The 18,813-nt window shown below is 40.5% G+C and overlaps 1 protein-coding gene across 1 annotated transcript in view; it reads right to left on the reverse strand.

The window, feature by feature from the left end:
* Window positions 1-18,813, reverse strand: part of MRPL48 (mitochondrial ribosomal protein L48) — a 62,387-nt gene that overhangs the window by 17,817 nt on the left and 25,757 nt on the right. Inside the window, exon 5 of the mRNA XM_039219907.1 lies at window positions 10,962-11,050. Within this exon, the coding sequence (XP_039075838.1) occupies window positions 10,962-11,050 (89 nt within the window). The remainder of the gene's footprint in view (window positions 1-10,961; window positions 11,051-18,813) is intronic.

Genomic DNA, 18,813 nt, shown 5'->3' on the forward strand with positions numbered 1-18,813 from the left:
CCACTCACAGGTGTGTGTGCTTGCATGTGCATGTGCTCTCTCTCTCTCAAAAATATAAACTTTTGGGGCTCTGGGTGGCTTAGTCGGTTAAGCGTCTGACTTTCGCTTGGGTCATGATCTCGTGGTTCATGGGTTCGAGCCCCGCATCGGGATCTGTGCTGACTGCCAGCTCAGAGCCTGGAGCCTGTTTCAGAGTCTGTGACTCCCTCTCTCTCTGACCCTCCCCTTGCTCATGCTGTCTCTCTCTCTCTCCTAGAAATAAATAAAACATTTAAAAATATATATATAAACTTTTTAAAAAATAGTTTTTTAAAGAAAAAAGTCAAAAATCTATCTCTATTTATATGTCTTAAGTCACCTCTATCTAACAGCCAACAACAGCCTAGTGGCTGCTACAGCAGAACTGTTCCTGGCAGAGCACCTGGAATGGTTCTCTCCCATCACTGCTCCCCAGGTCAGTCAAGATAGCACAGGCCCAATCTAGGGGAGCAGGAGGGAGACCAAGAAATGGTCCTTTCACAAGGCCAGTAATACTAATGACAGACATGATCTTACAGGGACGTTCTGAGAACTGAAGAAAACATTATGTAGAGTGGTTAATACAATCTGTGTCACATAATTAAACACTCAATATATATTAACTTTTATTGCTAATTTCATCTTTATATTCTTATCTAGCACAGGGGCTGGCAAAGAGAAAACATGCAATGAATCATAAGTTTAGAATTTAGAACTGGACAGCATTTAGAGGCAATTGTGTCCCAATTCTTCATCTTTGCAGGGGAAGAATATGAAGTCCAGAGAGGTTAAACATGTCCCCCAGAGCCACACAGCCAGACCAGCAGATCCAAGCCACTAAAACCCAGACTCCTGACACCCAATGCAGGGATTTTTCCACTAAAGCCTCTGCACTGCTAAATTTCTTTTTATAGCCTTTATAGTTTCTGGATTTCCTATCTTTATGATGAAAGTCTTCCCCACTCCTTTATTGTGTATATAGTCTCTTATAATTTCTCATTGCTAAAATTCTTAACAGTGGTGGCCACCCCAGGGTCCTAGACTTTGCTATGAGTGAGAAGCCAACCTCTAGAGAGCAACCATCAAAGAATAGGAGCTTGTCTCTCTTTTTCAGAGGCTACCACATTCGTGGCCAAATGCAGTGATCCAGACTTCTCTTCAAGACATTGAGCACTGCAGTCAGAGCTGTGAAGAATGCTAACGTAGGAATGCAATGAGAGGCTGCTAAAATTTTCCAGCAGAGAGCGGAGGAGCCTCTCTGAAGACTTTAGGAGGCTTTTATAGCCAGGGAAAATGCCAGGGCTCTTCAAAGGTGTCGTTTTAGGGGAACAAAACAAAACAAAACAAAACAAAAAGCTGATTCCAGTATCCCTCTTGGCATCTCACTTGCTTTTCTGTGTTGGCCTAGATATGCCTGAACCAATTCACACCAGCAGGAGCCCACTGTGACATTATATTTCAGTTCTGAGCCACAGCACAGCTTAGCCAGCAAGAGCTTGACTTCATATAATATCAGTCACCAGTTCCTATAATTTTACCTGTACAGTCTTTCTCATATCCATCCCCTCCTTTCTATCCCTACTGCCTGAGTTCATGCCCTTATGGCCACTATGGGTAGTTATTCAGATATGGTGCAGGGACATCTAGGTGGCTTGTCAGTTGAGTATCCAACTTTGGCTCAGATCATGATCTCACAGTTAGTTCGTGGGTTCCAGCCCCGCATTGGGCTCTGTGCTGACAGCTCAGAGCTTGGAGCCTGCTTCTGATTCAGTGCCTTCCCCTCTCTCTGCCCTTTCCCAACTCATGCTCTGTCTCTGTCTCTCTCTCTCAAACATAAATAAACATTTAAAAATGTTTTTTAAGATAGTGTGCAAAGGATGTACATGAGTAGAGCTGTGTTTGGGGAAGCCCACCCTAAGTGCACATGGAGGAAAGTCAGGCAGGGAAGGAAGGGAAAATAGGAGAGAGGTAGCAGGGACAATGGACTACTACTGTCTACCATCAAACTTCAGCATTCCTGTGACTGACCTGTATACAGCGTGTGGTGGCCCAGGGTGGCCATTCTTAGATCCCTATAGGATTGCACTATGACCCCCCAAATTGGCCATGGGGTATATTATTGAACCGATTTTGTTAAAAAATGTCTACATTATTATCTCTCTTTTACAAAGAGAAAACTGAGGTTCTCTGAAAGCACTTTACTTGCCCAAGGTCACTAGGAATCTTTGCTGGGAATGGGCAGATAGGAAAAGGAGTCAGATTAGAATGAGAGGCTACTATAACTGTAAGGGATCTTAGAAATAATATAGTCTCTTTTTTTCCCTCCTTAATTTTACCCCAGGGGAAAATTGTTGAAACCCAGAAGGAGGAAATGACTTGTTTACAGTAACAAATAGTAAGGAAATGGCAATGGTAACAACTTTATGTCTAACCACAGCTGGAAGATGGGTCTGTGGCCCCAGGCCTAGGCTCTCTCCTCTAGAATCTGTGAAAGTGTTAATATCTGCCTATCACAATAGGTGGCATTTTCCAGGGTGAAAAAATTGGGAAGGGTAGTACCATCCTAATTCTCAAATGAAAAGGCAAGTATGTCTGCAGCATATTTGGCTTCCAGAAATTCTGGTGAAGAAAATTTAGAAATTTACACCTAAGGGGGCACCTGGGTGGCTCAGTCGGTTAAGCGTCCGACTTTGGCTGAGGTCATGATCTCGTAGTTCATGGGTTCAAGCCCCGCGTCGGGCTCTATGCTGACAGCTCCGAGCCTGGAACCTCCTTCAGATTCTGTGTCTCCCTCTCTCTCTGCCCCTACCCCACTTGCGCTTTCTCTCTGTCTCTCAAAAATAAATAAATGTTAAAAAAAATGTTTTTTAATTTACACCGGGAGACCTGAATGATTTGGTGATGGTACTCTGAACAGTCCATATTGAGCTTATAAGGTGCACAGAAATCAAGTGACTATGTTTATAACTCAATATGGCACACTCAAGAGACATATATCAGACAGAAGCCCTGACCCTGACTGGGATGGCCAAAAGGCACAGCCTGGTACTGCATAAAGAACACAATACTTAGATGGAAGCCAAAGAAAATCTGGATTCAAATCTTGTCTGCTTAGTCACTGAATGACATTGAATGACCTCTCCAGGTGTCAGTTTCTTCACTTGTAACACCTATGGTTCTTGTGAAGCTCAAAATAGTAAATTTATATGAAATGGAAATAGCATAGACATTATACAGGTTCTAACCACCTTGGTTCAAATGTTGGATCTGGAAATTATTATCCAATTAGGCAAGTTATTTTTTTTCAATTAGGCAAGTTATTTAATTTCTCTGAGTCTTAGAGTCCTCAGACATGACCTTTAATAACTAGGATATCTGAGGATTAAATAAAATATACTATTTGTAATATTATAAAATGCAATAATGCTTTTATTTTATTTTTTTCTTTCTTTTTTTTAATTAAGTTTTTAAATTGCAATTCCAATATAGTTAACATACAGTGTTATGTTAGTTTCAGGTGAACAATGTAGTGATTCAACAATTCTATACATTATTCAGCGCTCATTGTGTTAAGAATACTATAATACTATCAAATAGAATAATGCTTTTAAAGCCTGATGCATAGTAGTTAAAGTGGTATACAGCCACTACTCAATAAATGGTATCTTTAAAAAAGGTTGAGTAATGCATACAAATAGAGCATTATTATTACTATAAATTGGAGGTAATCATGCTCTTGATATCCTACTGGCATGCTTTACAGAATGAAACACTTATTAAGCACCTGCTGTATGCAAAGTACTAATTCAAACACTGACAAACAGAAAACACAGTCCCAGCCCTCAAGGAATTTACAGTTCAGAGAGAGAGAGGAGACACATTAAAGACCAAATCTTCTCAATTTAAACATAAAGAGCAGCTTACCTCCCATGGCAAGCTCAACACAAGCTACTTTGCTGCACCATGCTGATTAACTCCCCAAGGGGAACTCAAGAGCAACCACCTCAGCTGGGTGCAACGGAAAGGGCAGTAAGCAGTCACACTTAAGGATATATAGTAGTTACTTAATAAACGGTATCTTTTTTTAATGTTTACTTATTTTTAGAAAGAGAGAGACCGAGCACGAGTGGAGAAGGGGCAGGGAGAGAAAGACACAGAATCTGAAACAGGCTCCAGGCTCTGAGGTGTCAGCACAGAGCCCAATGCGGGGCTCAAACCCACAAACCATGAGATCACGACCTAAGCCAAAGTCAGCCACTTAACCAACTCTGCCACCCAGGTGCCCCAATAAATGGTATCTTTTAAAAAGGGTTGATCTAGACCTACCTACTTCTCAGGTCTCATAGTCCCTCATTCCCTAGTATCTACTTTAGACCCCAGGATTAAAAATCTCCTAAAAGTTTCCCAATTGTATCTCCAGGGTCAGTGTCTTCCTACCTTCACCCAGGAAGTTTCCTCTCCTTGCAGAGCCTTTGACTCTTCACCCCACATGCTTAATGTGAGCAACTTCTACTTATTTTTAAGACTGGGCTCATGCTCTTCCAGGAAGCCCTCCCTGATTCCTCAGGCTGAATTAGGTACCACTCTTATGTGTTCTCCTAGCAAACCCTCCCCCATATATACAACTTTCAATCACATGCATGCATTTACTCAACAAATACTTACTGACCACTAGGGTGATGAGCAAGACCAGGGTTAGCATTAGGGATATGATAGGAAATAGGACAGCCATTGTCTCTGCTCACTAACACAATCTATCAGAAAAGGCATATACAGAACAAGTAATTTTAAGGAGATGTATGTTTTACGAGCAGAAAATAGAATGCTATGGGATTGTAAAAAGGCAGACTAAGGCTATCATCCTCATCATCACTACTTATGGCCTCTATGTTTTAGACACTGTGCTAAGTACTTAAAATTTTCTCAATTTATTTCTCACAACAACATTGGGAAGTATAATTTCTATATAAAGCCAAGGAAATGGTGGCTTGCCAAGGACATACAACTAGTAAGAATCAGAGCTGAAGAACTAAGGTCTGCCTAATTCCAAAACATTTCTCTTAACCTCTGTCTTTCCCTTTAGGAAAAGTGTGCAGAACCTGCCAGTTTCTTCAATATCTATTCCCCATTTCTCCTTTAATAAGATAACACAACCATGGATAGCAAACTTTATTCATGAAACAATCATTAAAGAAATCAAAGTAAAAAAAATAACAGAACTGCTGGATTTTAGCATGATATATGACCATTTATAATAAATATTACATTTCCCAAGGCACCTGGGTTGCTCAGTTGGTTGGGCATCCGACTTTGGCTCAGGTCATGATTTCGCACTTCCTGAGTTCGAGCATTGCATCGGGCTCTGTGCTGACTACTCAGAGCCTGGAGCCTGCTTTGGATTCTGAGTCTCCCTCTCTCTCTGTCCCTTCCCTGCTCATGATCTCTCTCTCTCCCTCTCAGAAATAAACACTTAAAAATTTTTTAATAAGAAAAGTTACATTTCTCAAGTAATCTTGTAGCTAGGTATGGTTATATGACTTAGTTCTGGCTGGTGGGATAAGAGCTTATGTACAGTACTTTCCCTTCTCCAGCCTGCTTGATGGAATCTGGACATGATGGTTGAAGAGGGAGCTGCCGTCTCAGAACTCTGAGATAAAAGCAGTAGGATAAGTGTGGCAAAGCCAAAAGCTAGAAATCTACTAACACTTTTACGTGAGAGAAATAAGCTTCTATCTTGTTTATGCCCCTAGATTAAGTGGATCTCTCTATTATGGCAGCCAAACTACCATCTCAATTCCTATTAAGAAGGTACTATATCTCATTCATTTCTCTGTTCCTAGAGCCCAGCAACCTTAAATGTTGAGGTGAACTGAACTGAATTCTGGTTTTGGTTCCATCATTCACTAGATATATGTCACAGAGAAAACATTTATGCCCCTCAATCAGTTTCCTTTTCCACAGTGCCTATCTCACAGGATAGTTGGTGAAACAAATGGCATGGTTTTCAAATTTGTTGGTTGCAAAGAGCCTAACAAAGTCATGTTTCTCTTTGTGAAACACCATAAAATGCTCATTAAGATACGTTGATCATAGAATCAAGTCAATCAAAGAATGACTTTACTAGCAGAAAATATGGTTATATTATATAAATGGAGTTCTCTGTATCTCAAAGATACGGAAAAAAAGAAAACATATATGAGTTTCTCTGTTAATATTTGTTTTCATCAAGTAAAACTGATGGGAGGAAAACTTGAAATTTAGGGGCATCTGGGTGGCTCAGTTGGTTGAGCATCCGACTTCGGCTCAGGTTATGATCTCATGGTTCGTGGGTTCGAGCCTCGTGGGTTTGAGCCCTGCGTCGGGCTCTGTGCTGATGGCTAGCTCAGAGCCTGGAGCCTGTTTTGGATTCTGTATCTCCCTCTCTGTCTGACCCTCTCCTGCTCATGCTGTCTCTCTCTCAGAATAAATAAAACATTTTTTTAAAAAACCTGAAATTTAGAAAAGAATCTCCCTTAACATAATATCTTCCTAAAATGTGGAAGACTGCCATTAGTAAACTCGAGGAGAGGTTTGGCTCTAGGATCACTAGTGTTCCAAAAGCATATGGCTTGAGAGGCACTGAGATAATGCATGTGAAAGCACTTCGACAATGGAAAGGGATCATTACTATTATTCATATCAAATATATCACCCACTAAAACTCTGACATTATTATAATTCAGCAGAACAGGTAAGACAGAATGAGACTGGTGGTGGGCTGGAGTCCAGGGCACTCTAATGGCACAGGCTAAGAGTCAGGTCATCATAATAATCACTCTCTGTATATGGAAAAGTTCTGGGGAACTCTATCATGTTCTTTACAGCCCCAGTGTTTCCCAGTGTATCCCAAGCAGCTGTTATTCCTAGGGTCGGTTCACTTTACACACTCAGTATATGATGCAGGTGGTACTTAGTAAACGTTTATAGAGCTGACTTCCATAACATCTTCACTGAGCCTTTCAGGGAGAATTGCTTCCTTAATGTATTCTCTTGATAGTTCATTCTGCTAGTAAAGTATTTACCATGTACAGTCAGTTAGTTACATTTTTGAGCACTATCTTTCCTAGCTCACTGTATGCTTTGGGTAGGAAGCGACTTGTGTCCCATTCACCCAAGTGTCATTTGGACTCACACAGTGCCTGGCATATAGTAGATGCTCAATGATGGTTTTACCTTCAATGAGCTACAAGAGGCGGACTTGAGGAAAAACATAGATGCTAATTTAAAACAACTCTTCCTTAGGCCAGTCCTATAATCCAAGTCTAGCCCTACGGTTATTGCACTGGCAAAACCAATCTTGTTGTTCCCAGGAAGCTAGGATTGTCACCATCAAGTGATTCTGATCTACTGATTTTTCTGGGAATGATGCCACAGTTTCCTCACAGCCTTGTGGCTCTGGGAGTTAATCTCTCTATGGGTGTTACAACAAACTAAATAGGTGTCATAAATGACAGACATCTCCTGTATGTCAACAGTGCAAACAGTTTCCAAGAGAAAAGACATCTTGACTCCTAGGGGGCCATTCTAGAAAGAGGAAGTAAATTGCCTACATTACAAAAGATACACATGACTCTTGCCCCAGGGCCTAGAAAAGAGAACACAGAACTATTACAAACTGACAGCAATTTATGTTGCCTCCATTTCATCCTCCCACATCTTCTTCTTAGCAGTTCTCTGATTCTTGGATTATTATTACTCCCAAGTAATAACAGCTGAGGGCAAGTATGTGGTCTTGGGTGAAACAACATAGTGCTATACAAATATGAAGGACTATTATTTCTATTTCATAGAAATAGACACTCCAAACAATCCATAGCCTTTTAAATTCAACCGAGTGATTCAGGGCCCTTGAGGAAATAACTGAGATCTATACATTGAGACACAGTGCTAGGCCCGGAGATTTTCTCTGAATGTGATCCCTCACTGTCACAGTCAAGCTGGGTCTTACAGGATGTGAGACTATACCAGCAGAAATGTGACAAGATCTGGGCACTTTGGGCATGAGAATTAACTCTTGTCTTAGGGATGTGGGGCTCAAGAGAGTAGAGGGCCCAGCCTGGGTACCAGAGAGGGTAAAAAGGGGACTCTGATGCTTATTGCTTTTTCTAGGGTTCTATGCTTAAGGAAAGAAAGGAGGCCACAAAATCCCTTCTAGCTTTTCTAGTCCAGTTCACCAGGGAGGCAAAACAGACAGGGACCTGGGACACATCCTCTGCAAGTTGGCAGACAAGAGCTTTCATGTGCTGTCCCGTGCAGGAAGCAAGGAGCCTGCAGCAGCAACCACTGCTATCTGGCTAGATACCCAGGGACAATGAATGACATCGGCAAAAAGCCCACAGCACTAACCAAAGAGAGCATCAGTCCCTTCAAGGAACCAAGGTCATCTGGAGCCAGCTGTTTGCAAATAGTGGGTTGTGTTTGCCAGCTTTGATTTATAAAACCTCGGGGCAGTTCCAATAACCACATTTCAGTTCGGCCCAATCAATATTTCCTGTCCTCTACTTGATGCCTGGCCCTCTGCTACACACTGAGGAAACAGAAAAAAATGAAACATGGCCTCTACCCGGAGAGAGCTCACCCTCTAGAAGGAGAGATGGTCATCAAACAGACCATTACAACAGAGCAGTAAGTCCTAGGACAGGGGAAGCACAAGGAATTCTGGTAGCTCATGGGAGGACAAGTAACCCAGGTGCAGGGAATCCAGGAAGGTTTCTCAGAAGGGGAGATTCATTGTTTCCCTCCTCACCCTGCTCCCTCACAAGAATTTAAAGGTTTGATGATATATTATAACCAACTGAAAAGGGGGAAGATCTTCAAGTAGATAAAACAGCCTTGAAATAGTATGATGACGTGGATGAAAAGCAAGAGGCCCAATGCAGTTAAAGCATGGTATTCCTGAGATGGGAGAAGAGAGTAGGGAGAAATACAGGGACAGATGGCATCAATGTGGCATTGAGCTTCCTTTTATACCAAACTAGGGAGCAGGTCAGAGCATGGCACATGCAGAAAATTATCTTTTAGAGGAAAAATCCCAAGAAATTAACAAAAAAAGAAAGAACACACATTCAAACAAAATGAACTTTGTTTCCTACTAATTTACATGGGACTTTTAGAAGAGGAATACCCCAAAATAACACAACTCCAACAACTACTCTAAGGTGCCACAACTCAAAGAGGGTGTAAATCACTCCTTTTAAATTTTAATAGCACTTTCTATCTTCCTTTTAGCACCTGTCACTTTCTGCTTGGGATCATAAGTATGTGTGTGTTATCTCTAATGTTTTATCAGCCCTCTGATCCTGAACTAGGTCTTACTCATCCTATAAAATTTTATTACAACTGAGTCTGAATAGCAAGGCACCCTCAACAATGCCTAGCACATAATAGACATTCAATAATTGTTTCAGAACATCACAGAGTTATATGATATCAGAGCTGACCCTTTTACATTTTTAAAAGTTTATTTATTTACTTTGAGAGAAAGAGAGCGAGCACAAGTTGGGGACGGGCAGAGAGAGAGACAGAATCTCAAGCAGGTTCTGCAACATCAGCACAGAGCCTGATGCGGGGCTTGAACCCACGAACTGCAAGATTCTGACCTGAGCCAAGATCAAAAGTCGGACGCTTAACCAACTACACCACCCAGGCTTCCCTCAGAACTGAAAGAATCTTAAGACAATTCTTTTTTTTTTTTTTCTTAAATAGTTTATTGTCAAGTTGGTTTCCAGATAACACCCAGTGCTCATCCCAACAAGTGCCCTCCTCCATGCCCATCACCCCCCCTTTAAAGACAATTCTAATCAAGTTCCTCAGCCTTATGAAGACTCACAAAAGCTATGGACTCTCTTCCCAGAAAAAAAATCACACACAGAAACATTTTACGTATAATTTCAGGGCCCACAATGCCCAGAGGGCAAGGTTAACTTCTCCAGAGGTGTAATAAGTGTCATAACCAAGCCTAGAACACAAGCTTCCTGGTTCCCAATTAAATCCTATTCCCACTACAAACTACAAATCAACAATTTTTGTTGAGCTGTTTCCTGCTGGGAGGCTACCAGATGTGGCAATGTTCCTCTGAAATTCCTTACTACAAAGATGATGCTCAGGAGAACATGCAAGTTTAGTGGCTTCTGAGGCCCAAAGAGTGGTACTGGACCTCTGTCAAGGAGAAAGAGGGGCAACAGGAGATGTTAACGGTGACATGGGAGCATTACAATAAACTAAAGAACCAAAAGTGATGTTGAAGTCTCCCCGAATAGAAAAGCAAATCCTTCTTAACTGTATTGTTTACAGGAACTGCTAGACTCATGACTCAAAGCCAGACTTTCTTTCAGGCCGGTGTTGTGTCCAGCTCACCAACAAAATCCTCTGCACATCCACAGAAATGTAACCACCACTGAAGCAATCCTGCTGCCATGGGAATCCTGAGAAATGGGCTCAATAATCTTAGAATGCTTGGAACTAACTCCCAGTTATCTGTGATAATGGATTCAAGGAACATCAACATATTTTAAATCTGCAAATACTATAAAACTATTTGGCTGAAAATGTCAATCTGCCTTTACTTGCCACAAATCATTCATTCAAGTCAAGTGCATATATCATTTAATGTGAGGTCCATACTGAAATAAGTACCAAGAAGATATTCTGTGAAAGTATCACAAGTAATTAAACCAAATCATTTGCCTTTCCCTGTGATAACCTGGTGTATGGACAAGATCGAGAGCTGGAAGAAACAGCACCACTATAGACAATATCGAGACGATATAACTGGAGATGACTAAAGGATGACCACCCCCATCCTTTCTACCTCCAATATTATCCAGCCAGTATGTGTCTGATCTTCAGATCTTTGCAAAAGCTGTACACTATCCTTTTCTAAAATGGACCCCTTCTCCCTTTACCTCCTGGGCTTTAACTAGGTGCTTATATCTTCCAATGCCATGGGTAGGCTTTGTCTTGTAGTGCCGACTGGTACTCAGCAGAATGCCACCTAAAAGACAGAAAATAAGACAAACTTGTTTCAAAACTCTTCCAGGGCAGACAGCTCACACATGAGGAGAAAAATTCTCCACCACAAGACTGGGAATATTTGGGGACTTGCTGATTAAAGGACTAGAGCTATTTTTTGATCCTGGGATGACTCTCCATTTACCCCTTTTTTCTCTCCTTTGGGCCCTGGACTATATCCAATCCCCACTACCTATCTTTCCTTGAGAAATTCTCTCCTGCTACAGCCAGTGGTGGTAGGAGGACACAATACATTCTCACAGTGTTCTTGTTTTCTCTTGTCCCCCACCAAGCAATAATCCTTTTAAAGTTTTCTAATATGGACCATACAGAGAAAGAGATGGGCAGCAAATATAACCAAGTAAGAGGACAATCACAAATTTCCACAAAGTTTTACACACCATCTATTTGATTTGTTTGTGCTAATACAGAACAACCTCCAACACACATGGCTAACTGAATAACAATAAAAACAAAAACCTAAGATACAGAACAGTGTGTATGTCTATACTACTACCAAGTATAAACTAGGATCTCCATATACATAATTATAGTGGTAGGCCCTGAGATGCACCACTTGGATCTACCTTTAAGGAAGCCCTTTAATCCTCATTATTTTTATCCCTGTTTACAAATAAAGAAACTGTAGCTCGACAAATGAAAAGACGTTCAACATCACTCATCATCAGAGAAATGCAAGTCAAAACCTGTCAGAATGGCCAAGATCAAAAAAATGAGAAACAACAAGTGTTGCAAGGATATGGAGAAAAAGGAATCCTCTTGCATTGTTGGTAGGAATGCAAAATGGTGCAGCCGCTGTGGAAAACAGTATGGAGGCTCCTAAAAAAGTTAAAAATACAGGGCTCCTGGGTGGCTCAGTTGGTTAAGCATCCAACTCTTGATTTTGGCTCAGTCGTGAGATCAAGCCCCACGTCAAGCACTGCACTAGGCATAGAGCTTCCTTAAGATTCTCTCTCTCTCTCGCTCTCTCTCTCCCTCCCTCCCACTCCCCACCTTGCCTCTTTCCTGCACATACTCTCTCAAAAATACAATAATTTTTTAAGTTAAAAATAGAACTACCCTACAATCCAATAATAGTACTACTGGGTACTCGCCACCCCCCCCCAAAAAAAGAATACCAGTTCAAAGAGATACATGCATCCCTGTTTAAAGCTGCATTATTTACAATAACAAATTATGGAAGCAGCCCAAATGTCCATCGATAGACAAATGGAAGTGGTGTATATCTACTAAGGAATATTATTCAGCCATAAAAAAAAAAAAGAATGAAATCCTGCCGTTTGCAACAACATGGATGGATCTAGAGAGTATAATGTTATGTGAAATAAGTCAGAGGAAGACAAATACCATATAATTTTGCTCTATGTAGAATTTCAGAAACAAAACAAATAAGCAAAGAAAAAAGAGACAAAATAAGACACAGATTTTTAACTATAGAGAATAAACTAATGGCTATCAGAGGGGAGGTGCATGGGGGGTGAAATAGGGAACGGGATTAGAAAATATACTTACTATAATGAGCACAGGGTAATGTATGGAATTGTTGAACTATGATATTGTACACCTAAAACTAATATAACACTGTATGGTAGCTATACCGGAATTATTTATTTTTGGGAGAGAAAACACAAGTAGGGGAGGGGGAGATGGACAGAGGTTCTGAAGCAGGCTCTGCACCTGAGAACAGTGAGCCCAATGCCGGGCTAGAACTCATGAACTGTGAGATCATGGCCTGAGCCAAAGTCAAACATTCAACTGACTGAGCCACCAAGGCAACCCTGGAATTAAAGTTAAAAATTTAACTTAAAAAGAAAAAAGAAACTGTAACCCAAAAGATACGGTGAATTGGCCAAGGTCATCCAGCAAGTGAAAGGCAGAACTGCAATTTAAACCAAGGTCCTTCTCACTGAACAGCCTGTACTCAGATGGGTTATTATGACATCTGAATTTCTAGAATATAAATTCTGGCTAGATATGATCTTTCCTAGCTCAGATATCAGTTTCTTATCTCTACTCTTTCACTAGAACCAGCCCTCCACAGCTCTTCTCTGTCTATCTCTCTTACTCACTGTCTACATTCTGGAGAAGTGTTAGTCCTAGGTTCTGCTCCCTTTCCTCCCAGTTCCTGTGGTCCTGCCCTCATCTTCCCAGAGCCACCATTCTAAGGGGAGGTTAAACAGAAAATAGTGTGGAGAAATGAAATGTTTCTTACGCTTCTCTTTTCTAAAATGGGCTTCCAAGCAAGTCTGCTCTATGCCAGGCCAATCACAGATTGGCTTCACAGCCAATCCTGCATTTATACTCCATACTGTTTCATCAAGAGCAATCCTGGTTTCAGAGCCAATCCTGCATTTACAATCCACACTATTTCATCAAGACAAACGTTAGATATCACATTTACTACTTACTATTTGCCAAAAACAGTATAGATGCTGGGACAAAGACGACTAGAATATGGCTTTTCCCTGAAGACACTCAATGGGTACTGGAGAAGGATGATAGGAAAGCAGATAACTACCTTATGGTGCACAAATTACTTTAACAGAGATGAGAGCAAGGTAGTGAGTGCCTAGAGGAAGGAACAATGATCCAGCCTTGGTGGGGGTAGGTGGTAAGAGTAGGGAAGGGTAAGGGGAGTAGGTCCAGGAAAGGTAACAAATGCATTCTTTAAAGAGGAGTAAGAGTTTGCCATGCAAGGAGGAATGAGGTGTTTTTGGCAGAGGGTCCAAAGGAACACTGGACACAACTGAGGTATCTTCTTGGCTACTATCCCGATTCTGCCTCTCTGAAACTAAGACTTTGACCCTTTGAGTCTTTGGGTTCTTATGCTGTAGAATGGAACTTACAGTCTAGTGGGAGGAGGGAATCATTAACAGAAAAGTCACAAAATAAATATAAAAGTATAAATTGTGATATATATATCACAATTGTGTATATAATATATAGGACTAAAATTGTATATATTTTATACTGGAAGATCAGAGAAGGCCTCTCTAAAAAAAATGACATGTGAACTGAGACCAGAATTCAGAGGAATATAATGGTTATCCACAGGGAGAAGAAGTGGTTAGAAAGCAGGAGGAGAGGGAGACTTACTGCTTATTTTATACTCTTTTGTATCTTTATTACAAATGAAGATGTACATGTATTATCTATTCAAAAAAATAAATAAATAAAACAAATTGAGACTAGGAATTTATTAGGCAAAAAGGAGGAGGATGAATATTCCAGGGAGAGGGAACAGCATGTATAAAGGCCCCATTATGGGACACCACTTGGCACATTCAAGGAAAAGAAAGGCTGTCAGTGTGGCTAAAGCAAAGTGAAAAGGGCACACAGTACAGCAGAGACTAGGATAGTGGGTGGGAACACACCACACTAGGCCTCATAAAGGGTTTGGATTTCAAGCTGAATGAACAGCCTTAAGCAGGGAAAGTATACGACTGATATGTTTTTGAAAGATCCTTTTGGTTGATGTCTGGAAGAGGGGGTGAGGAAAGAGAGCATGGGTGGATTAGGAGATTCAAGCAGTAGCCTTGGCTAAGTTGATCTCACTGTATCTACATCTACCTCCTCACCCCATTCCATCCTCTAGAGCTGACAAACTAATCTTTCTAAAACACAAACCTAAACACATTACTCTATTTCATTAATTCAACAATTTATTCATTGTACACAATTTTTAAAAAGTATTTACTATGTGCCAGGCACTACAGAGACATTAATGAATGAGGCAGGGAAGGTCTCTGTCATATTTCAAAATGTTTGCACTCCTTAGGTAAGCACTGAAGAAACTTGATTTTAAATCTAGTTCCAACTACTTCATCTCCTCATTCTCTTTCTCCTCCGAGCCTTTAAAAGCTTCCTCCTCAGCCACAAAGATAGCCCTTGCCATTCTGTATAAGCCATGCAGTTGCCATGCCTCTGTGCCATGCTGGGCAGTCCCCCGGCTGGGCCTGCACCTCTCTGACTAGTGAAATCCTAGCCAGCCTCCAGGGCAGCCCAAATATCACCATCTCCGTGAAACTATCCTAAACATACAAAGACCATCGAGTTTACTTCATGGTTATAGTTCTCCCATGCCTCCATTATTTAGTGAAACGTTCTGTCTAAATAAAGGAGAAAACTCAGATGCCAACCACCATCTGTAAGTACACAGAAACTCAATCACCCCCACTGGTTTCAAAAAGGTGATCTTTGAGATGGTGATACATCTAAGGGGAAAGCGCCACACGGCCTGCCTCAGCCTCTCATCTGCTGGAATTCCTTGGTGAGGAAACATTTTCAAATTCAGTTTAGGCCAATTCCTATAATTAGAGCAGCTGGTTAATTAGAAGCTGGTTCAAACTGCTATTAAATTAACCATTTTCCCCCTTAAGAAAGGTTTTGGTCAAATTACCAGTGTTTAAACAGTGTAATTAGCCAGTTGTTTACGTCATAAAATTTACCAACTTGAAAACCTCTGATTTCTAATAAGTTCAAATGAATTCTTTTCCTGCTCCTAGTCCTCAAACTGGGTTTCCTGCTGTTACATTAACATTGCAGCCTTCTAAGAGGAAAGGCAACTCTTTTCACTGAAGACACAGAACATGAGGGTTTCAAACAGAGGCTCTGAAGATCTTTCAATTAGCACAATTATAGGATATAATCAGAATTGACTTCTCCCACATCACATCCCTTTACTTTATATATGCCAGTGCGACTGTCCTTCAGTGTCCTTGTTTATAAAACTGAGAACTAAACCCACCAATCTAGGATGGGGTAAACAATGTCATGTTACTTATTTCTCCTTCAAAATGAGAACAAGCAATTTTACCAGAACTACATCTGAGAAAAAGAGGAAAATACTGGGGTAGCCCCAGTCAGGATTAATTACTGGATATTCTCTCCATTCAGACCCTTACACAGCACAAGGGAAGGTATATCCCAGCACCCAGGATTTCAATGTGCCATGTTTCTCTGATTCCATCTTTTGGCTCATGCTGTAATGAGAGGCCTCTGGGTCCTCTTTATTTAAGCTCCTCAGACATCTTTTTCTGTTATTTACTTCTCCCTCTCTATGTATGTTTAAATCAGTAAGAAAAAGACAATCACTACAACCATGCCCATCTCTTGGAGAGAGCCGCTGGGATGGTACCCACACCCACAGAGAAAATGACAGGTGAAAGTATTTTTCTGAAAACCATTCTAATTCAATTTTGGAATTTCTGACTTTAAGGATATCTCAAAGGACTCATGAAAAATGCCAAAAAAACTACATCCTTTCAAGTAGAATTATCCTGGCATGCCAGCACTGGTAAGCTTCTCCAGGCCTTCCAGGCACTAGGATTCCCTGACAACAAATATAAAATAGGCAAAAGAAAAGATAAATGGCAGGTAAATATATGAAAATACAGTCAACCATGGGGCGCCTGTGTGGATCATTTGGTTGAGTGACGGACTTCGGCTCAGGTCAAGATCTCACAGCTTTTGAGCCCCAGGTCAGGCTCTGCGCTGACTGCTCAGAGCCTGGAGCCTGCTTCTGATTCTGTGTCTCCCTCTCTCTGCCCCTTCCTTGCTCACACTCTGTCTGTCTGTCTGTCTGTCTCTCTCAAAAATAAATAAATATTTTAAAAAATGTTTTAAAGAAAATATAGTCAACCAACTAGTAATGAAAGACATGCAAACCACAAATACAAGGGATGGCATTTTTTAACTTATGATATTACCAAATATTAAAAAAACAGTCACATTCAGGGGTGCCTGGGTGGCTTAGTCGGTTGAGTGTCCGACTTCAGCTCAGGTCATGATCTCACAGTTTGTGGGTTTGAGCCCTGCACCGGGCTCTGTGCGGACAGCTAGCTCAGAGCCTGGAGCCTGCTTCAGATTCTGTGTCTCCCTCTCTCTCTGACCCTTCCCTGCTCACGCTTTCTCTCTCTCTCAGAAATTTAAAAAAAACACTTAAATGTTTTTTAAAAACAGGCATTTCCTTTGACCCAACAGTTTGACTTTTATAATTTTTTTTTTCCGAGAGAGAGAGACAGAGAGAGAGAGAGACAGCGCGAGCAGGCGAGGATCAGACAGAGGGGGAGACATAGAATCTGAAACAGGCTCCAGGCTCCGAGCTGTCAGCACAGGGCCTGATGCGGGGTTCAAACCCACGGAACTGTGAGATCATGACCTGAGCCAAAGTCGAGCGCCCAAACGGCTGAGCCACCCAGGAGCCCCAACAGTTTGACTTTTAGAAATTTATCCTAAGTAAATAATCAGACAAGAATACAAATACTGATGTACAAGGATATTTATCATAGTGTTCTTTACATTGTAAAATCCTGGAGACAGCTTAAATTTCTCTAAAAAGAAAAATGTTTGAGTAAATTATGTTTACTCAAAAGGATCTTTACAGGATCTTTTTCAATGGATTTTTAACATGCCCTATTTGAACCCAGCTTTAAAAACAAAATAAAACCCCCAAAATCCCGATTTAACTATCAAATACTTAAGTATACTACAAAACTATAGCAATCAGTAGTATTAAAAAGGGTTAGTAGTAGCATCAAATATACAGGCAAATCAATGGAACAAAGTTAAAATAATCCCAGATCTATATGGAAACTTAGTATATGAGTTTCCACCTACTGGGAAAAGATGCATGTTTCAATAAATCTTGAAACAATTTTTTTTAAGTTTTTTAAACATTTATTAATTTTTGAGAGACAGAGCGTGAGCAGGGGAGAGGTAGAGAGAGAGGGAGACACAGAATCTGAAGCAGGCTCCAAGCTCTGAGCTGTCAGCACAGAACCCAACGTGGGGCTCAAACTCATGAACTGTGAGATCATGACCTGAGCCAAAGCAGGAGGCTTACCAGGAACCCCTAAATGTTGAAACAATTGGCCACCCATTTGGTGGGGGTGGGGAGGAGGATTGCATCCCTACTCACTTCTAATTCCAGATGGATCACATATATAAAGAGGGAAAAAATACCAGAGGATAACATGAAGGTTAAACTAATCTTGGAGTAGATATCTTTCTAAGGAAGAATCAAAACCTAGAAATCAAAGATAATAAACTTAGGCATATAAAAACGTAAAACTTCTTTCCAGCAAAAAACACAAAAAGTCAAGAGACAGATAACCAGAAGCAATGCAAAGCAGAGATGACAGAAAAATGCTAATTTCCTTAATATATTAAAACTATATAAAACTTCTTGTAAATTAAAAGTGAAAAAGCAAACAACCCAATAGAAAAATGGGCAAAAAATATAGATAGGCAGTTCACAAAGAAAGAAATACAAATAGCCAATAAAAATATGGAAAGATGATAAACTCTCTCAGGAAATGTAAATTATGAGGCATAATTTTTTACTAACAAAAAATAAGATTTTTTAAAACCCAGTTTTGACCAGAAAATAGAAATGTAAAATGAATACAACTTCTCTGAAGGGCAATCTGATGATACTTACCAAAAATTTTAATCACTATCCATTGACTCAGCAATTTTAATTCCGGGAATCTATCTTACAAATGTACCAGAACAAGTTCACAAAGAAGTATAAACATTGTAGCTGCAGCACTTTTTTGAAATAGGAAAAACTAAGAACAACCTAAATGTCCAGCATTTAGATACAGTTGTATGCACGCAAAATATATATGTTCACATATGCATAAAACTTCTTGAAAACTATATAAGAAATTGCCATCAGTAGATATCACTGGGGAGTAAGATAGGAAAGAGAAAATTCAACTT

This window comes from Hyaena hyaena, unplaced genomic scaffold (assembly GCF_003009895.1).
Source record: "Hyaena hyaena isolate Hyena2069 unplaced genomic scaffold, ASM300989v1 scaffold_848, whole genome shotgun sequence".
Taxonomy (NCBI): Eukaryota; Metazoa; Chordata; class Mammalia; order Carnivora; family Hyaenidae; genus Hyaena; species Hyaena hyaena.